Source organism: Lepidochelys olivacea (assembly GCF_965140295.1).
Source record: "Lepidochelys olivacea isolate rLepOli2 genome assembly, chromosome: 8".
Lineage (NCBI taxonomy): Eukaryota > Metazoa > Chordata > Testudines > Cheloniidae > Lepidochelys > Lepidochelys olivacea.
The window spans coordinates 90217892-90242331 of NC_140418.1; the positions used below are offsets into that span (position 1 = coordinate 90217892).

A 24440-nucleotide genomic window follows, 5' to 3' on the forward strand; every position below is an offset into this window, starting at 1 on the left:
CGGTGGATTCTCCATCTCTTGATGTCTTCAAATCAAGACTGGATGCCTTTAGCCAAACACAAGTTACTGGGCTCAAAACAGAGGAACTGGGTGAAATTTAATGGCCTTTGATATATAGGCGGTGAGACTAGATGCTCTAATGGTCCCTTCTGGCTTTATACTCTAGGAATCATTCTGCCCACTAATCCATCACCACCAAGAATACTAAAAATCCAAATATTTGAACAGCTTTCCAAAAGATAGTTAAAAATAAACAAACACCCACAATCACCCATGACTTCAATAGAAGGTTTCATTCTGTTTCCCCTTCAGTTACCACTGGTCTGAGGTGCTTAATAAACAATGTTAGGTCCTGGACCAATGACCAGTTTAGGGTCCAATATCTTGGCAATCATCATTGCTAGGAAGAAAGCCTTTATATAACTGGAGAGCTGTAAAACTCATTTTTCCAACAGATATATCACTTATTTCCTGTGCTGGCACATCAGAAATTATTAGGTCCTGAAGATGTAACTTTATGACTTATGGAAAAACTATTTTAGATATTTTTAGAGGTTTCTAAGATGTAGTTAATGTATTTTTATCTCTCTAAGTGCTCTACTGTTAGACTCAAGATATTAATACAAACTGGATTTATCATTGAAGAATACAAAAAATATTACCAATAATAATTATTTACAAAGTTCTCTAAAACATTTCTGAAATAATGCTTCCATAAAATACATGGAGAATGAATGTATAATAAATGTTTTATTGGCACTCATCTGGGATGACCTCCTGCATAACTCACCAGGGACTTATCCTGGTCATTCCAAACTCATGGCAATAAAGCATTTATACCACATCATATATTATGACGTATATGTGACATGTCATTCCACATTATTTATGAAAATACGCTTATGATAGTAATATGACATAACTGAGATATACTTTATGCAAGATGGCTCATGTGAGATATCACTGGAAAGGTTATGATTTACTGAATATGATTATCCTATTTGTATGCATGTATCATTTCTGTATCAGAACTTAGGATTATTGAATTTATATCTATATTTCAACTATGTTACTTTGGGTGACATCCCCTACTAACACTTAAGAAACAACAATGTAAAAGCCCAACAGGTCGGATGGTCCATCAACAAGGACAGTGGACTGTAAAAGAGCTTGGTCTTCCTGTGAACCTGTGGGTCAGCCTGTGAAGAACGGCTACAGGGGTCCTACAGATGCATTTGACCATGTCACCTGATACTGGAACCCATCTTGAATTCTGTACTTTTCCACAAGAAGTTTGGGGTTAGGGGTGGGGGGTCAAGCTAGGAAACAAAGGACTCCCGCCTTATGCAAATCCTATTTAAGGGTGGGAAGTGAGATAATCCAGGTCATCAGTTCTCCCCTGCTACCCCAACCAAGATAACTGCTGGAAACAATTAAGACTGAACTGGGGGAAAGAACTGGACCCAGGCTGGAAGGGTGTCTGGCCTGTGAGGAAGATTATTAGAACCACATGTAGGGTGACAACTTGTATGTAACCAGTTTCTTTAGTGTATTAAGATTAGTTTGTGTGCTCTGTTTTATTTTCTTAGTAATCTGCCTTGTTCTGTTTGCTACCTTCTTAACTACTTAAAATACACCTGTTATAGTTAACATATTTATTTATGGTTTACAATATAACCCAGTTTATCTGATTTCTAACTGGGGGGGGGGGGAGAAGTTGTGTATACCCTCCTCCACATTGAGGGAAGAGGTGAATTTCATATAATTTTGGGTTTGTACTCCAAGGGAGGGGTGGACATCTGGGTGCTGTGGCAAGCCCCTTAAAGCTGAGTCTTCCCAGAATGGATCTCTGTCTCTCTGTGCAGCTGGGTGTGGCCCTGCCTGCGTGCTTGCCTGGAAAAGGCTGGAGAGCCTAACGCAGCAAGGCCAGGTAAAGGGGACCAGGCTGGCAAAACAGTCTGACTCAGTGGCGTCCCGGCACCCCAGGTGGCACCCCAGGGGGTTCAGCCCGCCACAGTATACACATAATCACTCACTCAGTTTCACAAATTAAGCCACTCTCTAGTTACATAAAAAGCAAAGCAATGGGTAGGCAAGCAATAAAATATATAAACACTAAGCTATATACATCTGTATATTCAGCTTCCAAAAGACACAAATTCATAGGAGACCTACCTGGCAAAACACAGGTTTATATTTAAATGAGAACATTTGCATCAGTTCCTCTGAATCAGTGTCGTCATTGGGGAGTTTATCTACACAAAGGCACTTAGAATGAACAAGATCGGTAGTCAACTGATTAATATCCATCCACTGTGCAAAGAGGGTGTTTTCACCTAATTGCTTCCCCAGGAGTTCCATTCTAGCCTTTGCAGCAGAGTCCTTCTTCATGTATTCCACAAACCCGTAGCCCTTGGAATGGCCAGTAACTTCATTATAGACCAGAAAACATCTCTCAACACTGCCATATGCACACACTAGTTCCTCAAACCCTTGTAATGAAAATGAAGTGGGCAAATTGGTAACGCATAGCAAAGCATCTGTTGGTTGGAGCTGCACGGATATTTCTTTTCCACGAAGAGAATACTGGTGAAACATCCGAATTGCATTTTGAGCCTGCTCTCCATTCTGCAGAGTAACAAACGCTGTAAGAGAACAAAGAAAGTTGGTGGAGGAAACAAGTTTTCGTGCTTACACAACACTCTTCTTCGGGTCTGACGGGGATGACAGACTTGAAGCTGCACATTTCTGAGTCTTTAGAGGCAGAGGCACAGGTACAGACAATTCAGAACTGCATGTTAAATTGCCATTTAAAATACAGATGCTAGATTCACTAGACTACAGTAACTACCATTATTAATACTGACAAGTGAATTCAAAGTGGCAGTTATTAAAATGACTTGGTCCACTATGACAGTGTATAAAGCACCATATTTCTAGGCCAGTGATTTTCAACCAGGGGCACACAGAGGTCTTCTGTGGGGAACATCAACTCAGCTCGATATTTGCCTAGTTTTATAACAGGCTATTTAAAAAGCACTAGGGAAGTCAGTACAAAGTAAAATTTCATACAGACAATGACTTGTTTATACTGCTCTATCTACTATACACTGAAATGTAAGTACAATATTTATATTCCAATTGATTTATTTTATAATTCTATGAAAAAAATGAGAAAGCAAGCAATTTTTCAGTAATAGCGTGTTGTGACACTTCTGTATTTTTTTGTCTGATTTTGTAAGCAAGTAGTTTTTAAGTGAGGTGTAACTTGGGGGTACGCAACACAAATCAAACTCCTGAAAGGGGTACAGTAGTCTGGAAAAGTTGAGAGCCACTGTTCTAGGACACTTTTTGAGTTAGTAGGAAAAGGAGAGTGCCATATATCAGTGTTGTCTCGAAAATTACTCTTCAGTGCACAACATATGACACTACACATGCCTGTTTATCCAAACTTTTAGCCACCAATCTTTTGGCATATATTGTTCTTGGTGTAAATACTGTTTTTATGGCCTGTAGCACTGCAGAATGTGAATTTTCCATAATGATCTTAATCAAAACAAACCCACACAGCAAGGCACATCAAAGTCCTGCTGCAGATTCAGCTGAATTGCTCAAGCGTAGATGCTTTCCAGGCCCACAAAGCTATTGTTTAATGGAGAACAGAATATATTCATGGACAAAGTCAGCCTGATCACTCAAAAGCATGATCAGATCTTGATTTCAGATGTAATGGGCATTTTGGATAATATGTATATTTACCTCTCAGATATTATCTAGGTAGATGTGGAGTGAAATGCTTTATCTTCGAGTGGTCTGTGGTGAGATTATAAGAGAAGATGTAATAGCTATCTCTAGAAGACATGGAGGCCAGGATCTCCCCTCAATGAAAGGGGAGAAATCAATGTCACCCAGTCCCCATCCAGTCTCAACTTCAGTAGGATGCTCCTCATTACAGAAGTGTCAAAGGTGAATATACATATTGTGCATATGCCCGCACTGAAAACAAGAGTTCGTCTCTTTTCTTTGTGCAAGAAAGAAAAACAATTAAATGGTACGAAACAATATGAGTGCTCGTTTCCCTGCACACACAAGTGGGTAAGGTCTTCCCTTCCAGTAGACAGGGGAAGGAACAAGAGCTGTGAGGCCAGCCCCCAATAAGGAGCTGGCTGCCACTCCTCCACTTAAACTTTAGTAAGAATTGCAATCAAAGAAAAAAGAAAATCAGCAACTAAAACTAACTAGAACAGCGTTTCTCAAATGCAACCACCATGGCCGCATGCAGCCACCAGGGGCTTTTGTTGTGGCCACAGCCTCCTGGGCAGTGACTAGGACAGAGGCGCAAAGCAGTACCTCTCCCCCCAGTAGGAGTTGGGCCCTCCCCCGATCTGGAGCCACAAATGCCAGATGAGCATGCAGCCAATGAGCTTCCCACCTTCCCGGGAGTGGTGAGGCTCGGGCTTTGGGCTTCAGCCTGGGGCGGCAGGTGGCAGGCTCCAGTTATGGGACTTTGGGCTCTGGCCCTGGACCCCAGCCACACAGCAGCGGGTGCCAGCTCTGGCCTCAACCCCACCATTGTCCCTGGCCCCTGCAGTCTCCTGCAGCCCCAGGCTCCAGCCCTGGCCCCTGGGCTCACCACTCTCCCCCATTGCCCCTGGCCCACACTGTCTCCTAACCACCTCCCCATCCAGGGATTAATTTGTCCCCTGGCTTGCCAGAGCTGAGTAAGTCTGATGTGAAAATTGATATTTGTACGGCAGTTAATATCACTTTTCACAGCCTCCCAGCTAGCTATGAAGTCTGCTATGAAAAGTGATATTAACAAACATACAAATATTACTTTTCGCCACAGCAGACTTACTAGCTAGCAAGTCTTTTAAAAAAAAGGCAATCATAAACAAAAGAAACAACAACAACAAAAGACAAGAATGTGCAAAGCGCCCTATGTGTGCTTCTATTCTGTTTAGGTCCAGTAAAGAATAGAGAACTGTATATGGTTTTTATTATTGGGTCTGCAAAAAAAACCCTACATAAATAAATTAATGATTTTAACATGGATATGTGCATATTTATTTGTTTTTCCTAAAGTTAATTAAGTATTTTAAGAAAAATTGTCATCGCAGCCACCAGCAAGAGTTGGTGGCCGCACTCTGAGGCCACCAAAAAATTTATTGTGAGAACCTCTGAACGAGAATGCCCAGCTGCAGAAGTCCAGAGGAAAAATATTCTTCTGATTGGTAATTCTGGAGGAACCAGAGTAAACGTTAAGAGGAATGCCCTCCTCCGATGGCAGCTTCAACCAGTAAGATTTCAAAACAATACCTAGAAAATAAAACACTGAAATAGACAGGACTACTGATACATAGAAGCTTGCAGCACTTGTTCCCAAACTTGGAAATTTTGAGGTTTTGCAAATAAGCAAATCATTAGGAGACTGCTGCACAAACACACCATACTTGCTAAAAGCAGCAGCCAGAAACACCATTACCTTGGCAAAGATGCCTGGGAGACATATAGCAAGGCAAAAACTGACAGAGTTTTCAAGATGAAGATCATCCTTAAAAGCTTGATAATTCCCTTCAGTTCCAAAATAAGGCAAAAACATCCACAGCCTTCAGAACTGATAAAGTAAATAGAGTATATCTGCTCTCCGTCGTATATTACCTGGAATCCCTAAATCTAGACCTGGAATAGCCCTTCTGTTATCCTGGTGTGAGGGGCTTGTCCTAGCAGAGTCTAATGGATCAGTCTTTCACAAGTGGATTAAGCAGTTTGGCTAGACCCGATCCAAAGGGTGCATTACTTAAGGGGTCATAAATATAGATTCACAGATAATGGGCTCAATCTACCTCCCACTAAAGTCAATATGAGGCTTTCCATTTCCCATTAACTGACATTAATGGGAGCTGGAAACCGCCACAATTTTTGCAGCTAAAGAACAAGTCTAGGAACAGTTAAAGTAGTGGGCAGACAATCTGATGATTTCATATGTGGCAGAAGAAGTTGACTACTAGTCCTATCAGAGGATGCAAATGTTAATGTTACGATTAAACATAGTCTTAAATACTGGAATATTCTAAATTCTTACCTGTTCTTTTATTTTTGTCCACATAACAGTACTTTAATTCATAATCTTTGAATAGTTCATGGATTTCCTAGAAAATACAAAAATCAAAAAAACAAAACAAAAATGAAATTAGGCTCAATTTTCCAGTTGTTATATTGAAACATTCCCAACAAATAAGTAGCTACACCTGAGACATATCAAAGATTTGTTCATAAAGGAGTTAAGAGTCACAATATCTTCTCCCATATGAGAGAATTAAGTTCAATAAAGCAATTCTCCACGTTTCAGTATGTGAGAGTCGGCACAGCAAAGGTTTGACATGATGACTATTTTTATAGAGAAAAAGGACATAACAGTTAAAACAATGAGGAGTCCTTGTGGCATCTTAGAGACTAACAAATTTATTTGGGCATAAGCTTTTGTGGACTATAACCCACTTCATCAGATACATGGAGTAGAAAATACAGTAGGCAGGTATAAATACACAGCACATGAAAAGATGGGAGTTGCCTTACCAAGTGGGGGTCAGTGATAACAAGGCCAATTCAGTTAGGGTGGATGTGGCCCATTTCCAACAGTTGACAAGAAGGGGTGAATATCAACAGAGGGAACTACAGAACTGGAATAATTTGCAAACTTGACACCATCAAATTAGGCCTGAATAAAGACTGGGAGTGGCTGGGTCACTACAAAAAATAATTTTCCCTCTGTTAATACTCACACCTTCTTGTCAACTGTTGAGAATGGGCCACATCTATCATGACTGAACTGGCCTCGTTAGCACTGACCCCCCCACTTGGTAAGGCAACTCCCATCTTTTCATGTGCTGTGTATTTATACCTGCCTACTGTATTTTCCACTTCATGCATCTGATGAAGTGGGTTATAACCCATGATAGCTTATGCCTCATTGTTTTTGCTGATACAGACCAACACGGCTAACCCTCTGATAACAGTTGAAGAAAACTAACATGAAAATCTTTTCTTATAGAATTAGGAATACATAATGGAAGAACCCATTCACTCTCTCAGTGAACTCTCTTACTCTGAAACCCTCCTTACTGGTCTTTTTACATTAGAAAATTACATTATATTAGAGCACCACCTCTAGGAATCATAAGTAACCTGATATAAAAGATATACACAGAGACACAGTAAAGATAACACCACATCAGCAAGCTGTGGTGAACTGTAGGATTAATTATGAGAGTCACTGACTATGCTGAGTTTTTTGCATCACATTATTTCCTACAGCTCCTCAATTTCCTGTTCTAATACACTGTAATTTCTCAGTCTAGACAAAGTCATTATAAAATGCAGTGGAAGCCCCAAATTGCTCGAGTGGAATTCAGTGGACTTTTACTCCTCTTGTGGTGAATATTCACTCCACCATAATTGACTTCTACTCTGAAAATCCTCCTTGGGATACAGCCATTATCGACTGCTACACAGGTGTTCGATGCTACATTCCAAGCGGATTATCATGTCCCTTTCCTCCTGTACTCTGCCCAAGTAGAGGAGATGGGGAAGGAAGTAGCCATTATCCTCCCATGGGGGAGGAAGCAGTAGTAAGAGTGAATCCCTGATTCCCAAACTTGAACATCTGTTCCCCACTATAAGTTAAGATGTGGTATTCCACAAATGTGTGCGCCACACAAAACACTAACCAGTGTCCCTTCCACTGCAGTGGGCAAAGAACGGACTAGTCTACCAGTCTGAAGGTGAAAGAAGTGACATGAACATACTGAATCTTTTTGTCAGGTAAATGCTCTAGTGTTATAATGAAACTCCATTCAACTGAGCAAAATAATCAACACACATGATTATAAGAGGGTTCCACTCTACATGACTTCCAGTAACATAGCATACTCTCATTTTGCCAGTCTGCTAATTCAATATACATGGCTTACAGGTTAATGGGTTTCATCTCAGAAGGATCAAGTGTATCCTTTTTGTCAAACTGAATACCAGGCTCGCATTTCACTGGTTAACAGCTGTCAAATGCTGTATTAATAAAATATGACACTGTTCCTCTGATGTTCAGCCATCCCATACTCAGATGTGATGTGAATGTGGCTTCTAAATAACAAAATACACAAGGAATAGTCCAAAGATTTAGAACTTGTAGGTTATTTGCATGTAGCTCAGAAGAGTACACTCTCTTCAAGAGAGTTGTGATGCTAGACTCTCATCTATGAGAAGCAGATTGGTGGAGGATGCAGTTTTCTTTGCACTTTTGTTCTTCCTAGGGACTAGCTAGAGAGTAATGTTGCAGAATCCAAGGAAGTTGTTAGCTGTTCCACTTACACAAGGTGGGCAAGGTCTACTGTTCTTATCTGTTTCATCTTTAACAAAAATAATGTAATCAGATTTATGAACAGTTTACTATGTGATGTAGTAACAGCAAAATATTAGTCCAAATGCATAATGATGGCGTTTCCTGAAAACCATTTCTGAACCAAATCTTCATTCAGCAATAATAATCTGTAATCTTGCTGGAAATTTAATTGAGCGTGAAAACAGAATGTGATAAAAGCATCATCTTGGTGATGATTAAATTGAGATGAGCACATGAATGGATTTTAAAAGCAAAAAAAGGATTTTTTTAAAAAGTAAAGCAATTTTAAAGAACAATCACAAGATTTTGTTCATAATTTAAAAAAAAATCATTTGCAACAATCCTATGAAAGCTTGAGGCTAAAATCTCACCAAAATGATGTGTTCTATGTCACTCAGACACAGGTACATTATTGTACAGCTGCTCACAAGCGAGGGGCTAATAGCATGGATTTATTTTAGTGACAAAACGTAAGAACTGAAGTATTTCTTTGGGGGAAAGGCACCAAATATTACTTGGACTTTACAATCAAAAGCAAGAAAAAAAAAGGAAAGGTGTAGCCTTTCAACCTTGAAAGCACCTCTTTGAAAAGTTAGCACAGTAATATGTAACAGATGGAAAACTAACAATAGAAACAGTTGTTCAGAAGAAAAGCAATCCACTGAGCTAATGGGTTCTGTGCAGGCAGATCCCTGAGCCTATAGAAACTCCCTTTGGCTTCAGAGGTCCACATGGAGCCAGTTGCAGGATTGAGGTTTTTATCTGTGCATTTGATTGCATGTAGTATTTCAGTGGCAGCATCATTTACATAAACAAACTTTTTAACAAATAAAATTAAACACATCACACTGACTTTTTAAATAAATACATTTAAAAGTCTGGATTACGTCTTTAGTTTAAGTGTTTATGTAAATATCTGTCTATATATAAAACTATTTTAAGTCTGGGTAAAATTTTTAAACACACTTATGTGATTTGGGAGCATGTAACATTTTCAAAAATGTACCCTGTCTTTCTGCTTGAATTAAAACTACAGGGGCTGCAGAGGGTTCCCTGCACACCTGCAGGGCTGGTGACACCAAGTCCAGGCAGGCGCAAGGTGCCAAAACAGCAGCATTCCCCGCACCTTGCACTGTGACAGAATGAGGCTGCAGAGGGCTTTCTCTGTTGCCACAGAGCTGGTGACACATGATCCTGGCAGGAACGAGAGGGGAAGTGGCACTCCCTCTTACCAATAAATTTTTGTTTTTGTCATTGTCAGTGCATCAGATGAAATTAATGTTTACCGACATCTGTCAATTAAAATCAAATCCTTCCACACCTAACTATTGTGGCAGAGCTCCTTCTCCGCCTCGGTGGGTTCTGTGCTTCCTCTTAGCGGCAGGCTGGGGGATTCCTCTCTCCCTGGGAATTTTCCCCACGCCCCTGGGTTTATTGTCCCCACCTTATCTGAGCAGGGGTTCCTCCCAGCCTCCCTGACAGGGGAGGGGGAGAGGAGCCTCTTAGTCTCTGGTAGCTCCTCTGTGCGTGACGGCGATAGGCCAGACACCTAGTTCAGTCTCTCCCCTCTGGCGGGGTCTCTTCCCCCAAACCTCTGGTGCCCAGAAGGGCTATATGCCCTGTTGGGCAGGCTGTCTGGTCCTCCAGTAGCATGCCTGCTCCCCACAGCTGCCATTGTGCGTGCCTACCTGACTGGAGGGGAAGCTTTTAAAAGGTTCTGGCAGGCCCCAGGTGTCCTAATTAACCTGGAGTAACCCCTGTTCAATTACCAGGGGAAAAGGGACCTGCTTATCCTGGGGCCCATTTCCCAGCACCCAGTATGAGCACTTTCCTATAGCTGTCTGTCCTGACCCCGTCACACTATATGTTTTGGTGCAATCCTGTTTATGTACAAAGAATGTACACGAAGTCCTGTTTCTCTGGACACAGTGAAAACAAAGCAGGTAGTTTGCGTGCTCGCAATTTCCTCCAGTCAGTTCTATGCCCACAGGGCTCCGTCTCTGCTCCCACTCAGGGCCATGCTCACCACTGCTACTGCTGCTGTCTGGGTGTTCTCTCTCTCAAACAGACGCACCAACAACCTGCTCTTTGAGGCAGGGAACATCTATTACTCTGTTTGTACAGGTTTCAGAGTAACAGCCGTGTTAGTCTGTATTCGCAAAAAGAAAAGGAGGACTTGTGGCACCTTAAAGACTAACCAATTTATTTGAGCATAAGCTTTTGTGAGCTACAGCTCACTTCATCGGATGCACTCGGTGGAAAACACTGAATGTTTGTACAGTGCCTCGCCACAATGGGGTCCCCACTCTTGGTTGGCTCACAGGCACTATTGCATTAAGCATGTTAAACAACAACTACCCCTTAAGCCCTGCATTTTCAACCACTCCCAGAGAATACTCTTATTCTTCCTGGGTTAGCTCTTGCTCAGGCCTGGCCTTATGGCCCAGAACCTTGGGCTATGGATTCTATTGTTTCCTGCTATCATGATATACAAAGTCCTTAACTGCTCCCTCATTTAACCCCAATGAATGGTGTTTATCTAACCAGGTTAATGGCAATCAGAACAATAAAATTAAAACTGCCTCTACTAAAGGAATTTTCTCTTATTTACAAATGAAAAGACTCCTCTAGACATAGCTGACAACTACCATAGTATTTTAGTGTATCATATCAACAACCTAAGACAAAGCTGTAATTAATGGCAATATGCACTTCTGTACAGGAGGCAGAGCAGGCATGGCATAATTATACTCCTGTGAGTAACTTATAGCTGGCACTTAGAAACAGACATAGGTGTTCCTCCAATCTCTATTGTTGCGAAAGCAGTGTTAATGTGTGCTTGTATCCTGGACAAGACCAGTCTGACACAACTCCCTTGTGCATTCTGTTCTTGTTCAGAGTGGGGCTTTGCCTCCTTTAGTATGATGGATATACACATAAACATGTGGATTATGTCAGGAACTGTGAGCTAAACATCTTGGGACAGAAACAAAAATCGGGAAACTAATAATATTTAGCTCTTACACAGTTCCTTAAATCTTCAGAGCCCTGAACAAACATTCACTAGTTAATCTACACAGCATGAGTATAATTAAAGCTCAAATAAGAAAATAACCTTTAAAATAAATAAATAAATAAAAAAATAAAATAGCCTTTAAAAGCCAAAACAAATTCTATGACGTGGGCTATGAAAAAAAAAAGACTAAAAACACTATAAACAGTTAGATAAACTTTATGTGGTGGAAAATTTGTTATTTTCTCTACGGCGCTTAAAATACTTCAACTCCTGCACACATGACTAATTGTCCTGCCTGATCTTGGATGAAATATTAACTTTCTCTTTATGATTTTATTTTTCATCGTATATTGTCATTCTGAGATCTGGATCTCTTAAAGGGAATGATGTTTGCTCCAGAGAAGTGTCTGTATGCCCTATTGTCTGAATTTTTAAAAAAAGTATAATGGTAAACATACCAAGAATAGACACACCCAACTTACTATTGTCCCAGCACAATTCATACTATTATTTTAAAAATAAACAGCTTATTTCACGCCAAGGAACTACTAATCCAAACAAATGTATGCAGTAATATCCAACCACCATTTATAAAAGACAATTTTTCTATTGTGAACCTCAGGGCATGCTAAACATAAGTTCTGTTGCTATGTTTAAACATTGCACAGGATGTTATTTTAGCAACAAAAATTAAAAACAATTATAATGGTGCCTGTCAGGGTTCCTATAGTAATGAGTCTAGTGAAGGTGCCCATATAAACCTTACTTTAATGGTTCATAACTTGGTCCTTAATAAATGGCTGCATGGTGAAACTTCACATACATATTCTTGACATGGGAACAAATTTTGTTTTTAAACTAGTTGGGCAAAACAACATATTTTGGCTAGTCAATTTTTTTAAAAATCTTTTCCTAACTAGAAAAGGCTTTGTTTTCATTGGTGCAGGCAGTCAAAGCAGAAAGGTGGAAAATTGCCTGAAAAAAGACATTCAAGTTTCAAGACAGTACACAGAAAATAATGAGTTAGGCATCAAGATTCAAAAGGTTTTGGATCATTTAAATGAACGGGTCAACAGATAAGTGCAGTTCAGTGTAGGTATAAAATAAACCAATTTTGGAAAAGGAACCAAGCAAGAGAATATGAAAATTTGCTAAACAGGAAAAATATATGCTAGTTATTGTGGAAAAGTCAGAGACCATCTGCTACAGTATAAAAAATGCAACATACAGCACTAGATTGTATTAATAGAGGTATAGACAAAAAAACAAAATGAACTGTACTATTTTTTTATTTCCTGTAAACTAATGACTGGCTAGGTTAAGGATGCTCAGTTCCTCTAACCACACATCAGTTGCCAGACACAGTCATAAATATTAAACAACAGGAAGGGCTTTAACACCCCAAAAGCCCTAATCAAGATTGGGCTTCATTGTGCTATGCCCTGTACTAGCACATACAAAGACATATTCCCCACTTTAAGGAATTTGCAATTTTTCACTCCATGCTTCAGTTGAACTACTCACATAAGTAAGGGCTGCAAGATCAGGGAGATCCCCTTCACCTGCTTACGGTATATGGGCAGTGGCCACTCTGAGGAGGGCTCTAAAGATTTTACCCACACCATTCCCCCCTCACTCGCAGGATAATCTATGCAGCTAGAAAGAAAGGCAAGTCTGCAATTCTGGGCCACAACCTATTCTTTGGAAGTGCAAAAGTTTAATGCACACTGACTGGTCCTTCTCTGGATATTCAAAGTCATGTTTGCAACACCAATTACAAACCTAAGAAGCAACCATCCTATGGACTCTCTCACACCCATTTATTTTTGTCATAACACACAGAACTATCAAAACAGAGCTAGCATATTGATTAAGATATGACAACACTAGCTTCCCAAGGACTGTCCTGCATAAGGAATGAAAAACAAACACTTCCTTATCTGCCGAGCCAGATTAGAGTATTGATAAGCACAGTTGTAGGGAATTATAGTTTTAGATCACCATAGTAGGTGTACAGGGGAGCATGTAAACTAAATAGAAGATAAAAAATAGGGGAGCGCACTGGAGGGAGTAAAAAAGAGAAAAACAATACACCAAAGAAAAGCAGCAAACAAAAGAGCATAGACAGCCTAGGGCAAGAAAGGTACTAGTTATCCAGCACAGTAAACCTTTCACATACAAGCAATATGACCGCAGAGAGACTGAGAAACAAAGGGACTTGCTACTTCACAAGGACACAAAGGAGTGGAAGAACGATATTCCTTCAAATTATTTGGGTTCATTAAAAATTTCCAGTCAAAAAGCAATGAGGAAACATTGTGCATAACCCTGAGAGAAAGGAGAAAAATGATGAAAATGGCATAGCACTAAGTAGCAACCTGCCATTGGATCAAAGATGGACACTAACAATAAGTGGACACCTGGCATCAAGCCGCAAACACAGTGTAAATCCCCATCCCAGATGGACTGCGCCTGCCTCTGACAGATTCCTAAATGAGCTGTCTCTTTTTTGGCTTGACAAGCTATAGGAAGGTTGTCAAAAAAAATTTTAAATCACTGAACCGAAATGAAAAATTGATTTCAGTCCTCCTGCAACTCCCCTCCCCCGTGTGTCTTTTGCTATAGGAGAGAATCCCCTTCCATAAGATTATAGATATTGCCTCTAGTTGCAGAAATTACCACAGGATAAAAGTAGAAATATGCATGACAATAGAACAATGTAACAGCTTTTAAAAATAATCCATTTAGTGCAAAACACCTTTCTCTTTCAGAGCAAGTGAATCATTTGATACTTTAGCTTAGAAAAGCAGACAGGGGGCATTAGAACCAAACAGCTCTACTCAGACTCCTAATCCTAAACTAAAGTCATGAGATCTTGCTGCAAATTTCAGCAACAAGGAAAACCAAGCCCTCAATTCTGATATTAACTATAAAGGATTCTAACTGGCATGACATCAATGTCTTTGAACTGCTCATTTATACCAAATTCATATACAACTACTTATACTGAAATTATTGAGGTACTGATGAGGACTAACTAATGAGACAATTAAGAACCTTGAGACAACTAAATCAGAAACAAATCTCATAATCCACAAAGGATAAGCACAAAACTAAAACAGAAGCCTAATTTACCATTTATCAAGAATGCAGCCTAGTAAAATCAAATCTTGTCTATATAGCAGTTTACAACTCTATTTGTATAATGGAAGTTCTGCACAGCTATTCCACAGTTCTCAGGGCACAGAATTATGGGCACTTTCCAGTGTGCCTACCTGTGTCTAAGAACACTCTTGGAGGTTTTATACAAGTTCCAAAATCATTCAATTAATGATGTATGTTTGAGGGCATCATGGACATTCCCAACATGGTGGCTAGCATAGCAGTTCATGCAGCTGTATTCTCCAACAGTGCAAATATATTAATTCCTCACAACTGACAGCACAGAGACACCCCAGAAGACAGATTAATAGCAGGAGACTGCTTGCAATGAGGTAGCTGCTAGATCACCAAACACCAACACACAATAAATAAGCAACCATTAAATGATCAAGGTTGCCTGTAAGTCTCTATGTGATAAGGCTTGACATTACAGTGGCAATCTATCTATGATAGTGACACTCTGATATACGTTTTTCTGGCCAGGAAAGATGCACCATATGATAGTTTGGTAAAAATATTGAATATTGGACGGGGGGGACAGATATATTTCTTGCCTCACCCTGGAGAATATAATTACATCCTTGTCCTCCTGTGATTCTTTGGCATCTTGTCTCCTGCCTTTTTACCTTGGGTAGTAATGAAGCAATAAACTGACTAATAAGAACAGATGACACCACTCCAATTTTGTAAGGACAACTAAATGCGGAGGAGTGTGCTTTACAAAGACTGAAGGAGCATTTCTTTAGAGACCAAGCTTTGTAAAAGGATGCTGCTGCTCACAAGTGGCTCAACATTCTCGACATGGCCAGCTAAGCTCCATGGAAAACTAGGGAAGTGATTGGGACTCTGGTGCACTCTGACTATATTTTCCCAATCGCGACGATAATGGTAAAGAAATAGTCTACAGACTGAGCTCCTGATTTAGCAAAAGTCACTGATATATTATAACTTGGAAGTCTGAAGTATCATAGGAGTCATATCTGGGCATCTTACGTTCTCGAGAACGAGGCCTGTTGTCAACAGAATACCTCTCCCGCCTAGCATGTGAGTAGAAAGGACAGTCTGAGTGAAACTGGGGAACCTTGACCATCTGTTAGAGGAACACCTGAACAGCTATTTTTTAATACAGCTTTCACACAGGTGATATGGTAGAAAAGGATTTTGAAAAAAAGTACATTGTTGTAAGCAACAGCGGAACTGATTAACAGTCTTACTCCTGCTGACAAACAAACGTAACACCAGGCCTGGTATCAAATAATTTCCAACCGATTTTACAATTTTGACAATAGAAAACTAACCAAAAGTTAAAGCACGTACACTCTTTGGACCAGAGTTTCAGACAGGTGACAGCCGTAGTACATGTGAGTTTAATGAACCAAATTTTTTACAACATGCATTTGTCTATTAGTAAACAGGAACACTGTGCTGAAATGGAAAATTTAGAACAGTGTGTACCAGGGTCTGTCATATCAAGAACAATGAGATAAAATAATGTGCTGAAGGAATCAAATGAAGGTGCATACTGGGAACTTGGTAACAAGAGCAGAACAAAAAATGTATTTAACTGGGACATGCTGGATTTAAGTGGGCAAATGATTGGAGAGCACGGCAGCTGAAGCTGTGAACTGAGGAGTGGTGGAAGTGCAGACTTTCAAGGATGACAATGAAGGTAGTGGTTAAGCGTTCATCAAGGGCCCAATCTAAAAATCCCTTATTCACATCAATAGCAAGTGGAATTGCTTGTAGAAATAAGAATTAGTTGTGCAAGAAAAGGTATGCAGGTTAAGCAACATGCCCCTGAGCAGGCAGACTCTTTAGTACACATTTTTGATTTTTTCCTGTTCTCTTTCCACACTTTTACTTTATGCCCCAAGTAGGCCGGCATTGTCTCATTAGTCTTTTTCATCAGGTGCTGCAGACTGCACTGGACGGCTTCTTCAGAATCTTCTTCCTGTAGAGGCAAAGGCTCTATATTTTCTTAGAAAAACAGATGTTACTAGATGATGCATGGACAGGGAAACTTTCTAACATCTATTGAGGTTCATATACGATACTCATCACCACACTATCTGGACATCTCCACATCTGTGGCCAGGAGGTAGCAAAAAAAAAAACCCAAACAAACAAGTTATATTTAATCACAATCTATAATAGTCTACACAGCTGTGATTAAAGTTTCAAAAACTTCATGACCAAGATACATTTTGCTCTATGGCCTTGGGAAGCACGTAAAGTTTCTTAACCTCAATTTGAGAGTCATTCCACCAAAGAACTTCAGACAGAACTTCAAGGTGCAACTGGAGATAAGGAGCATAGTACACAGTCAATATATAGCCTCATTAACAGGGGAAAACATCCACTTGCAAATGTCTCCCTTACACATATTCATCTTTGTAACCAATAATGTATGTATGTATGGTCAAGCCTGATTCCACCTCAATAAGGACCTGATTCTGCAAAGTGCTATACACCATCAATGCCCGCTTTTCCCTGTTTACAGGGTTCCATTGGTTTGCCTGTAGTAAGTATTCTGTGACAAAGCCCTCACTGCAACTCAACAAATAAACCACTGGAAACACTGGTATAAAAATACTGGCTATTTACCATGCCTCTGATTTCCAGTTGCAGCTCCACCTGAGGGGCTTGGATGGAAAGAGTTTCTCAAAATGAGGTTAAGAAATTCAAACTGATATATTGATTCATTGGGGTCAGTGGAAGTTTAGGTCTTTCAGCACCTTACAACATTGAGCAGTATGTTCACCCTGGAGCTTTTTATACTGCTTATTACTGCTGCTTACTTCTGTATGGTGGTTAATTGTCACAGGACCACAGGAAAGAGAGACCCTCCCTTTAACTTGATGCAGACACAAGAGCACCGGACTGAAGAACCTACAAATTACAGAAAGTCGTATCTCTTTTAAATATCTGAACACTACCAGCTTGTCAGCATTGATGGGTTTACTAACATATGGATTACATTGATTAATACTGCCTGAGCCACTACCTTTATATATATACTGGAATAAGTTTATTCACTTTATTAATGCTGAATATGAAACTTAGTGGAGTCTGGAATAAAGTTGGGGAGTTTCCAACCAAAGGAAACGCAGCAATTACATGTTAGTAAATGTCTGTCCTAAATTATGGTTATTCATGGCATTACTAGAGATGAAATGATTTTTGCTTCTGTGAAAAATTTCAACAAAAAAATTTTCATTGAAATTTTTCTTCAAAATTTTTTTAATAAACACCCCAAAATAAAAAAAAAATTGGCCTTCTTGTTTTGATGAATGTAAAAATATTTTGTATTTTGTACAAATATTTTTATAAAAATATTCAAAGTTGGCCATTTCTAGGAGAAATTTTTGTTCTGATAAAAAAGCCATATTTCATAAAAAAAATGGACATTTTTAACCAGTTCTAGCTGCAACAACAATAGACAATGACACCAAATAACTAATACAAGGGGATAATTAGGTTCAGAAACAGTGGTTGGAAGCATAATACTCTGCTGCATTTTCAGCTGTTTTTACCTTTTCCTTTCCCTACAATTTAGTGGTAGGGACAGTGATGGCTCCAGCAGATCTTTTCAACAGAACAACAGTAAAGAAGACACCCACACAGAGTTTACCAAGGGAAATAATTTGATAATCAGTGAATTTCACAGTAACTTTTAAAAGAACATGCCAATCTGTTATATAGTTGTACTTACATGAGCTATCATGAACATTCAATGCCCACTTCAAAACCATATCAGGACAAGAAGTTCCTCCTCCACAAAACTCCAACTCTCGCTTTACATACTAATGCTGCTAGCTCAATCATATTAAAAGCTTAAAACAATACATTTTCCAATTATTCTCCAGGATCACCAACTTTCTTGGACACCTTGGTCATTACTGCCAGGCTTGCTGGTGGAATAGGTGAAAAGTACAAGGTCCTTGAGGACGGAGGGAGGGGGCAGACATATGTCTTTATGCCATTACTCATACCAGATAATCATTATAAAATGGACAGACTTTCATATTACAAGTTATTGTCCCTTGGTTGTGTCATAAATGCACAGGGTCTGGTCTATGCCCCAGCCTGCAATCAGTCCCTTTGGAGTGACTGCTTTAGTGTGCCAAATCCCAAGGGTATACACAGTCACACAGGGGCAGGTCCAGGGCCTCCAAGACTCGGCCTTCAGGCACCAGCAATCCCTGTTTCTCTTTGTGGCTCCTACAGCCAATCTAGCTGAACCAGACTCCTGTGGGAGGCATGCACGGTACCACTTCAGATAACAATGCTCTCAGTGAGTAGTGCAACTATTCCAGGCAGCCTTTTCAAAACAAGGTAACAATTTACTAGCCACCTGCCATACAGAATCTGAAAGACTTTGGGATAGCAAAGAGAGACAAAGGTTAACCCACAGTCCATCCTGGCCAAGCCATGCAATGATGGGTTGCATTTTTGGATCTCTTCCCTTTGCCCTTAGACTCAAGTGAGAGCTGCTGAATCCCTCCAAAGGGCGGCTCTTATTCCCACCACCAGATAACTTTTTCTCCTTTGTCCTCCAGCTCAGTGCACATGTTCTGCCTGCCAGGATTTCCTGCTGTTCGATGTTGACTGTTCAGTCGTTGAGGGTTCTCATTGTCTTTCTGGATCCTCTGTTGATTTAGGTCGGTTTCAACCAGTTCTTTAACAACCCAGTCATTCCACCCAGACAGTGAGGCGACACACCCACCTTGTCTCCTGCACTGTTGGAACAGTGTTTTGCCTCCACTGCGTTGCAATGCAAAATACAGAGGGAAACTGAGGCACATGTAGGCACCATAAAAATGTTACAAAAAGTTCCCAGTGTGTTATATTTGTCAATAAAACCTTCAATGTCATTATCTCCTTGTGGCACTGGTTGCCTAATCAAGCAATATCAGATTGAGCTAATTTAACCACAACCTTCCGTACACCCACAGGCTATATTTTATTGGATGACACACCCGTTCATACAGCACTCATTTTTTTGAGATAACCACACAGAAATGGAGGTTAGCAATACACTGCATGTTGTGGCTGACTGAAGCAAGGAACTGGTAACAAACCAGTAAAGTTCTCCCCTATTTACACTAGCGTAACTGTTTGTGGTGTAATAAGTCAGAAACATACTAGCTTTGATCTACAGCAGATCTTTACTAATAAAAATGGGAGGTTCTGCAAAAACAGACAATATCGATCCTTATACAGTGAACGTACTTGTAGTTAGTAATGTTATTTCTACATTCAATGTGAGAGAAAATACAGGGAACATACAACAATTACTATTTCTGCCTTTTGTCTATTCATACATGCAGTGGTCTGATTTATGTACTGCAAGCAACTGTGGTAACTGTGTAAATTAGGTGCACAATTTTGCAACTAAATTATTTAAATATATGTTTATTGTATTATCATTATTAGGTTCGAGAGTCAATGCACTATTTACATGAAGTGGAGTAATTTAATCTCAGAACTCATTTCAGGCCCTGTCATAAATATAAAGGGAAGGGTAAACCCCCTTGAAATCCCTCCTGGCCAGGGGAAAGCTCCTCTCACCTGTAAAGGGTTAAGAAGCTAAAGGTAACCTCGCTGGCACCTGACCAAAATGACCAATGAGGAGACAAGATACTTTCAAAAGCTGGGAGGAGGGAGAGAAACAAAGGGTCTGTGTCTGTCTATATGCTGGTTTCTGCCGGGGATAGACCAGGAATGGAGTCTTAGAACTTTTAGTAAGTAATCTAGCTAGGTATGTGTTAGATTATGATTTCTTTAAATGGCTGAGAAAAGAATTGTGCTGAATAGAATAACTATTTCTGTATGTGTATCTTTTTTGTAACTTAAGGTTTTGCCTAGAGGGGTTCTCTATGTTTTTGAATCTAATTACCCTGTAAGATATCTACCATCCTGATTTTACAGGGGGGATTTCTTTATTTCTATTTACTCCTATTTTTATTAAAAGTCTTCTTGTAAGAAAACTGAATGCTTTTTCATTGTTCTCAGATCCAAGGGTTTGGGTCTGTGGTCACCTATGCAAATTGGTGAGGCTTTTTATCCAACATTTCCCAGGAAAGGGGGGGTGCAAGTGTTGGGAGGATTGCTCATTGTTCTTAAGATCCAAGGGTCTGGGTCTGTAGTCACCTAGGCAAATTGGTGAGGCTTTTTACCAAACCTTGTCCAGGAAGTGGGGTGCAAGGTTTTGGGAAGTATTTTGGGGGGAAGGACGCGTCCAAACAGCTCTTCCCCAGTAACCAGTATTAGTTTGGTGGTGGTAGCGGCCGGTCCAAGGACAACGGGTGGACTATTTTGTACCTTGGGGAAGTTTTGACCTAAGCTGGTAAAGATAAGCTTAGGAGGTTTTTCATGCAGGTCCCCACATCTGTACCCTAGAGTTCAGAGTGGGGGAGGAACCTTGACAGGCCCTCTGCAGACTCATGAAATCAATTCCTCATAGATTATGCTCTGCTCACATTTGAAAGGTTTTCTTCACTACCATAAGGGTTAGAATAATTTTTAAAGGAAGTTTTCATTCTGAAAAATCTTAATTATTGAGGGTTGTTTGAATATCCTAAATGAGCAGAAGCCACCAGGTATTGATCCTAGTCAGTGGTACCTCATACTGATAATTGGTTTAAAAAATATGGATGCTTTGCTTTTAAAATACATTTTCAGTTAGGTGCATTTGCATTATCTCCAAAGGCCCTCATCCGATGCTGTAAGTGATGTTTGTTTTGAAGCCCGTATTTTCAAATACATTGGTTTTCAACAGTCAGTGTTCACAGTATCATATAATTCAATTGTGGGCATACTGACTATGCTAATTTTCAAGTTTTGCCTCAGGAAGCAGAAGTGTACAGCATGATTAACTTCCAATGACTTCTGTAGTTTTCCTTCGGGTTTCACAGCTTAATAGTTAACTTGTGAGTGGACTAAATTTCTCAGTCTTCAGAAACAAATATGGCAACCTTGATTAAAAAAAAAAAAAAGGCTCTCTGGTATAGTCAGAAACTTCTTATATATCGTATAGCCAAATTGTATCCATGGTACTGTACTGTTAAACATCCACATAATGGTACACTGCTTACAATATAACATGCAAATCCTTGGACTCCCAAAAGCAGTAATAAAGCCACAATGAAATGGGCAAAGGAAATGCTCAAAGACACAAATAGTATTTCTTGCTATTGCAAACTCAAAAATAAAAAACCTTATTTTGAGGATCTTTTAAAAACAAACTTTAACTACATTAACAGCATTTTAAATGAATGACAGTGAGAAACAGTTCAGAGTAGCCACCAAATTTAGCATTCAGAGGCAATTCTCTCATTCTGTGTGAAGTAATATCTTCTTCTACTTTCTGTTCCCTGGTTCCTACAAAGATCAACGGGATAAGAATGAAGGGACAGCATACAGGCTAAGGCAAGGAGGAGTTTAAAAATCCCTTTCCACAATGAACTACCTATGCAGACTTATCAAGCAAGGATAGGTTAACAAGAGCTTCTGCAAGACTGCTTACCACCTCTGTTGACTACAGGTACCTGATTCTATGAAGGGTGAGGACAGAAGAGTTGAAAATGTACTGAGGGGGATGGGGGGGGAAGAGGGCTGCAGACTAAAGGAGAACAAGGGGGTTTCCTCTAGCAAAGCATGAAACAAGCTCTGTCTTAAATTTTATTTGGGAGACTCAGCTAACCCATTCTGTTTGGTCAATAAACGGGCAGGACATTATTTTAAAACAAAATGAAACTTCTCATTGTGGGTTCCTCTACCTCAGGCCAGACGTACAGAGTCCATTGCTTGTTCCACCATTTCTCTGACCAGACTGTCACCTGCTCAAAACGCAAGATACTGCAGGAGGAGCATGCAGAGTAGAGGGCTGTTCTAAATCTGGATTTACTACTTAGACAGAAAAAGAACCATAAGGAAACATGTGCCTTTTGCATGGGAAGGGGTCTCTTCCACTGTGGTACCATCATCCTAAGGATGGAAGAAGAGAGCTGGGCCCTCAACTGAATGTGACAGAAGTAGTTAATCATGCAGTTCCCTCCTCTCCTAAACATGTTCACCAACCATGATATTAACCGCAGGAGTGTTTCCTTTGACACATAGTGCTCTGACCCGCCAGGTGAACAGGACTAGGGCTGCCTTACTGCCCACATATATGATCAAAGAGAGAACAAGTGGAGTTTTGGGGCAGAGGTCTCAGCGAATGGCTAGCATTCCTAAAACTTTCCAGAAGAGTGAACTATTCAGGGCCACGTTATACTTTTGTATGGAAAATAGTTCCTGAAAAGGGATGCCCAGAGTAAAACAATGTCATGTCACTGATGAGCCTTTGCCAAACCCTACCACAAATTTAGTTATCCCTAGGTACCAATGTGATATATGCCATCATGTGCCAGCAATGCCCCTCTGCCATGTACACTGGCCAAACCGGACAGAGTCTACGCAAAAGAATAAATGGACACAAATCTGACAGGAATCATAACATTCAAAAACCAGTAGGAGAACAGTTCAATCTCTCTGGTCACTCAGTAACAGACCTAAAGGTGGCAATTCTTCAACAAAAAAACTTCAAAAACAGACTCCAACGTGAAACTGCAGAACTGGAATTAATTGCAAATTGGACACCATCAGATTAGGCCTGAATAAAGACTGGAAGTGGTTGGGTCATTACAAAACCTAAACCTAATTTCCCCAATACTAATTTTCCCCCTACTGTTACTCACACCTTCTTGTCAACTGTCTGAAATGGGCCACTCTCATTACCACTTCAAAAGTTATTTTTCCTCCCTTGGTATCCTGCTGTTAAGTGAATTGTCTCCTTAGACTGACCTCACACTTGGTAAGGCAACTCCCACCCTTTCATGTTTTTATACCTGCTCCTGTATTTTCCACTCTATACATCTGATGAAGTGGGTTCTAGCCCACAAAAGCTTATGCCCAAATAAATTTGTTAGTCTCTAAGGTGCCACAAGGACTCCTCGTTGTTTTTGCTGATACAGACTAATACGGCTACCACTCTGAAACCTAGGTAGATCTGTTATTCTGAATCCAAAAGGGCACAGTGTGCTGGAAGTGAGCAACATCCTAAGGGGTGCTGTGCTTGAGGGGATTAACGAGTGAGATCCTTTGGAGTGCTGCATGAGAGAGGGTGAGTGAGGGGGTCACAGAGCAGAATCCCCAGGGGTGGTGTGCACAAGAGGGTGGGCCAGGATTGAGCAGGATCCTGTGGGGCCCTGCATGTAAGGGTGCAAGGGAGAAAAGCCACTAAGTGGGGATATCAAGGGGGTTCACCATGTGCAATGGTGCAGGTGAGGGCATTTACTGAGCAAGATCCCATGGGGAACAGTGTGTGTGTGGGGGGGGGTTAGGGGCCCCAGAAGGATCCTGCAGGAGTGCTATGCGCAAGGGGCTGGGATAGGGGGCTCTGAGCAGGATCCCGTGGTGAGGGGGCCTAGTCAGGACCCCATGGAGGGGGTTCCAAATGGGATCCAATGGGGACAGTAAGGGGTGGGGGTTGGGCAGGATCCTGTGGGGGACAGTGTGCAAAGGTTGGGTGGGGGGGCTCTGAACAGGATCCCCCTGGAGATAGTGAGGGGGGCTAAGCAGGATTCGATGGGTGTTGTGTGTGAGGGGTTAGTGAGGGGGGCTCTGAGCAGGAACCAAAACCAGACTGTTGGCATATAAAATTGAAAATGTTGTAGAGGAGTTTTTAAACTAAGGGCTGGGGGAAAGCTGACAGGTGTTGAGGTGCATACAGTTCAGACAGACACATCCCTTAGGGGATGATTTATTAAAGGTGCTAGTTTATATCCTAGTAAACAGGAAAGGACAGAAGTTAATAAA

At 40.5% G+C, this 24440-nt stretch overlaps 1 protein-coding gene across 3 annotated transcripts in view; it reads right to left on the reverse strand.

The window, feature by feature from the left end:
- Window positions 1-24440, reverse strand: part of RAVER2 (ribonucleoprotein, PTB binding 2) — a 61151-nt gene that overhangs the window by 30912 nt on the left and 5799 nt on the right. For all 3 annotated transcript variants that reach the window (XM_084636324.1, XM_084636323.1, XM_084636322.1), the window contains exons 2-3: window positions 6086-6152; window positions 2176-2645 (exon numbers count right to left, since the gene is read on the reverse strand). In XM_084636324.1, the coding sequence (XP_084492450.1) occupies window positions 2176-2645; window positions 6086-6152 (537 nt within the window). The remainder of the gene's footprint in view (window positions 1-2175; window positions 2646-6085; window positions 6153-24440) is intronic.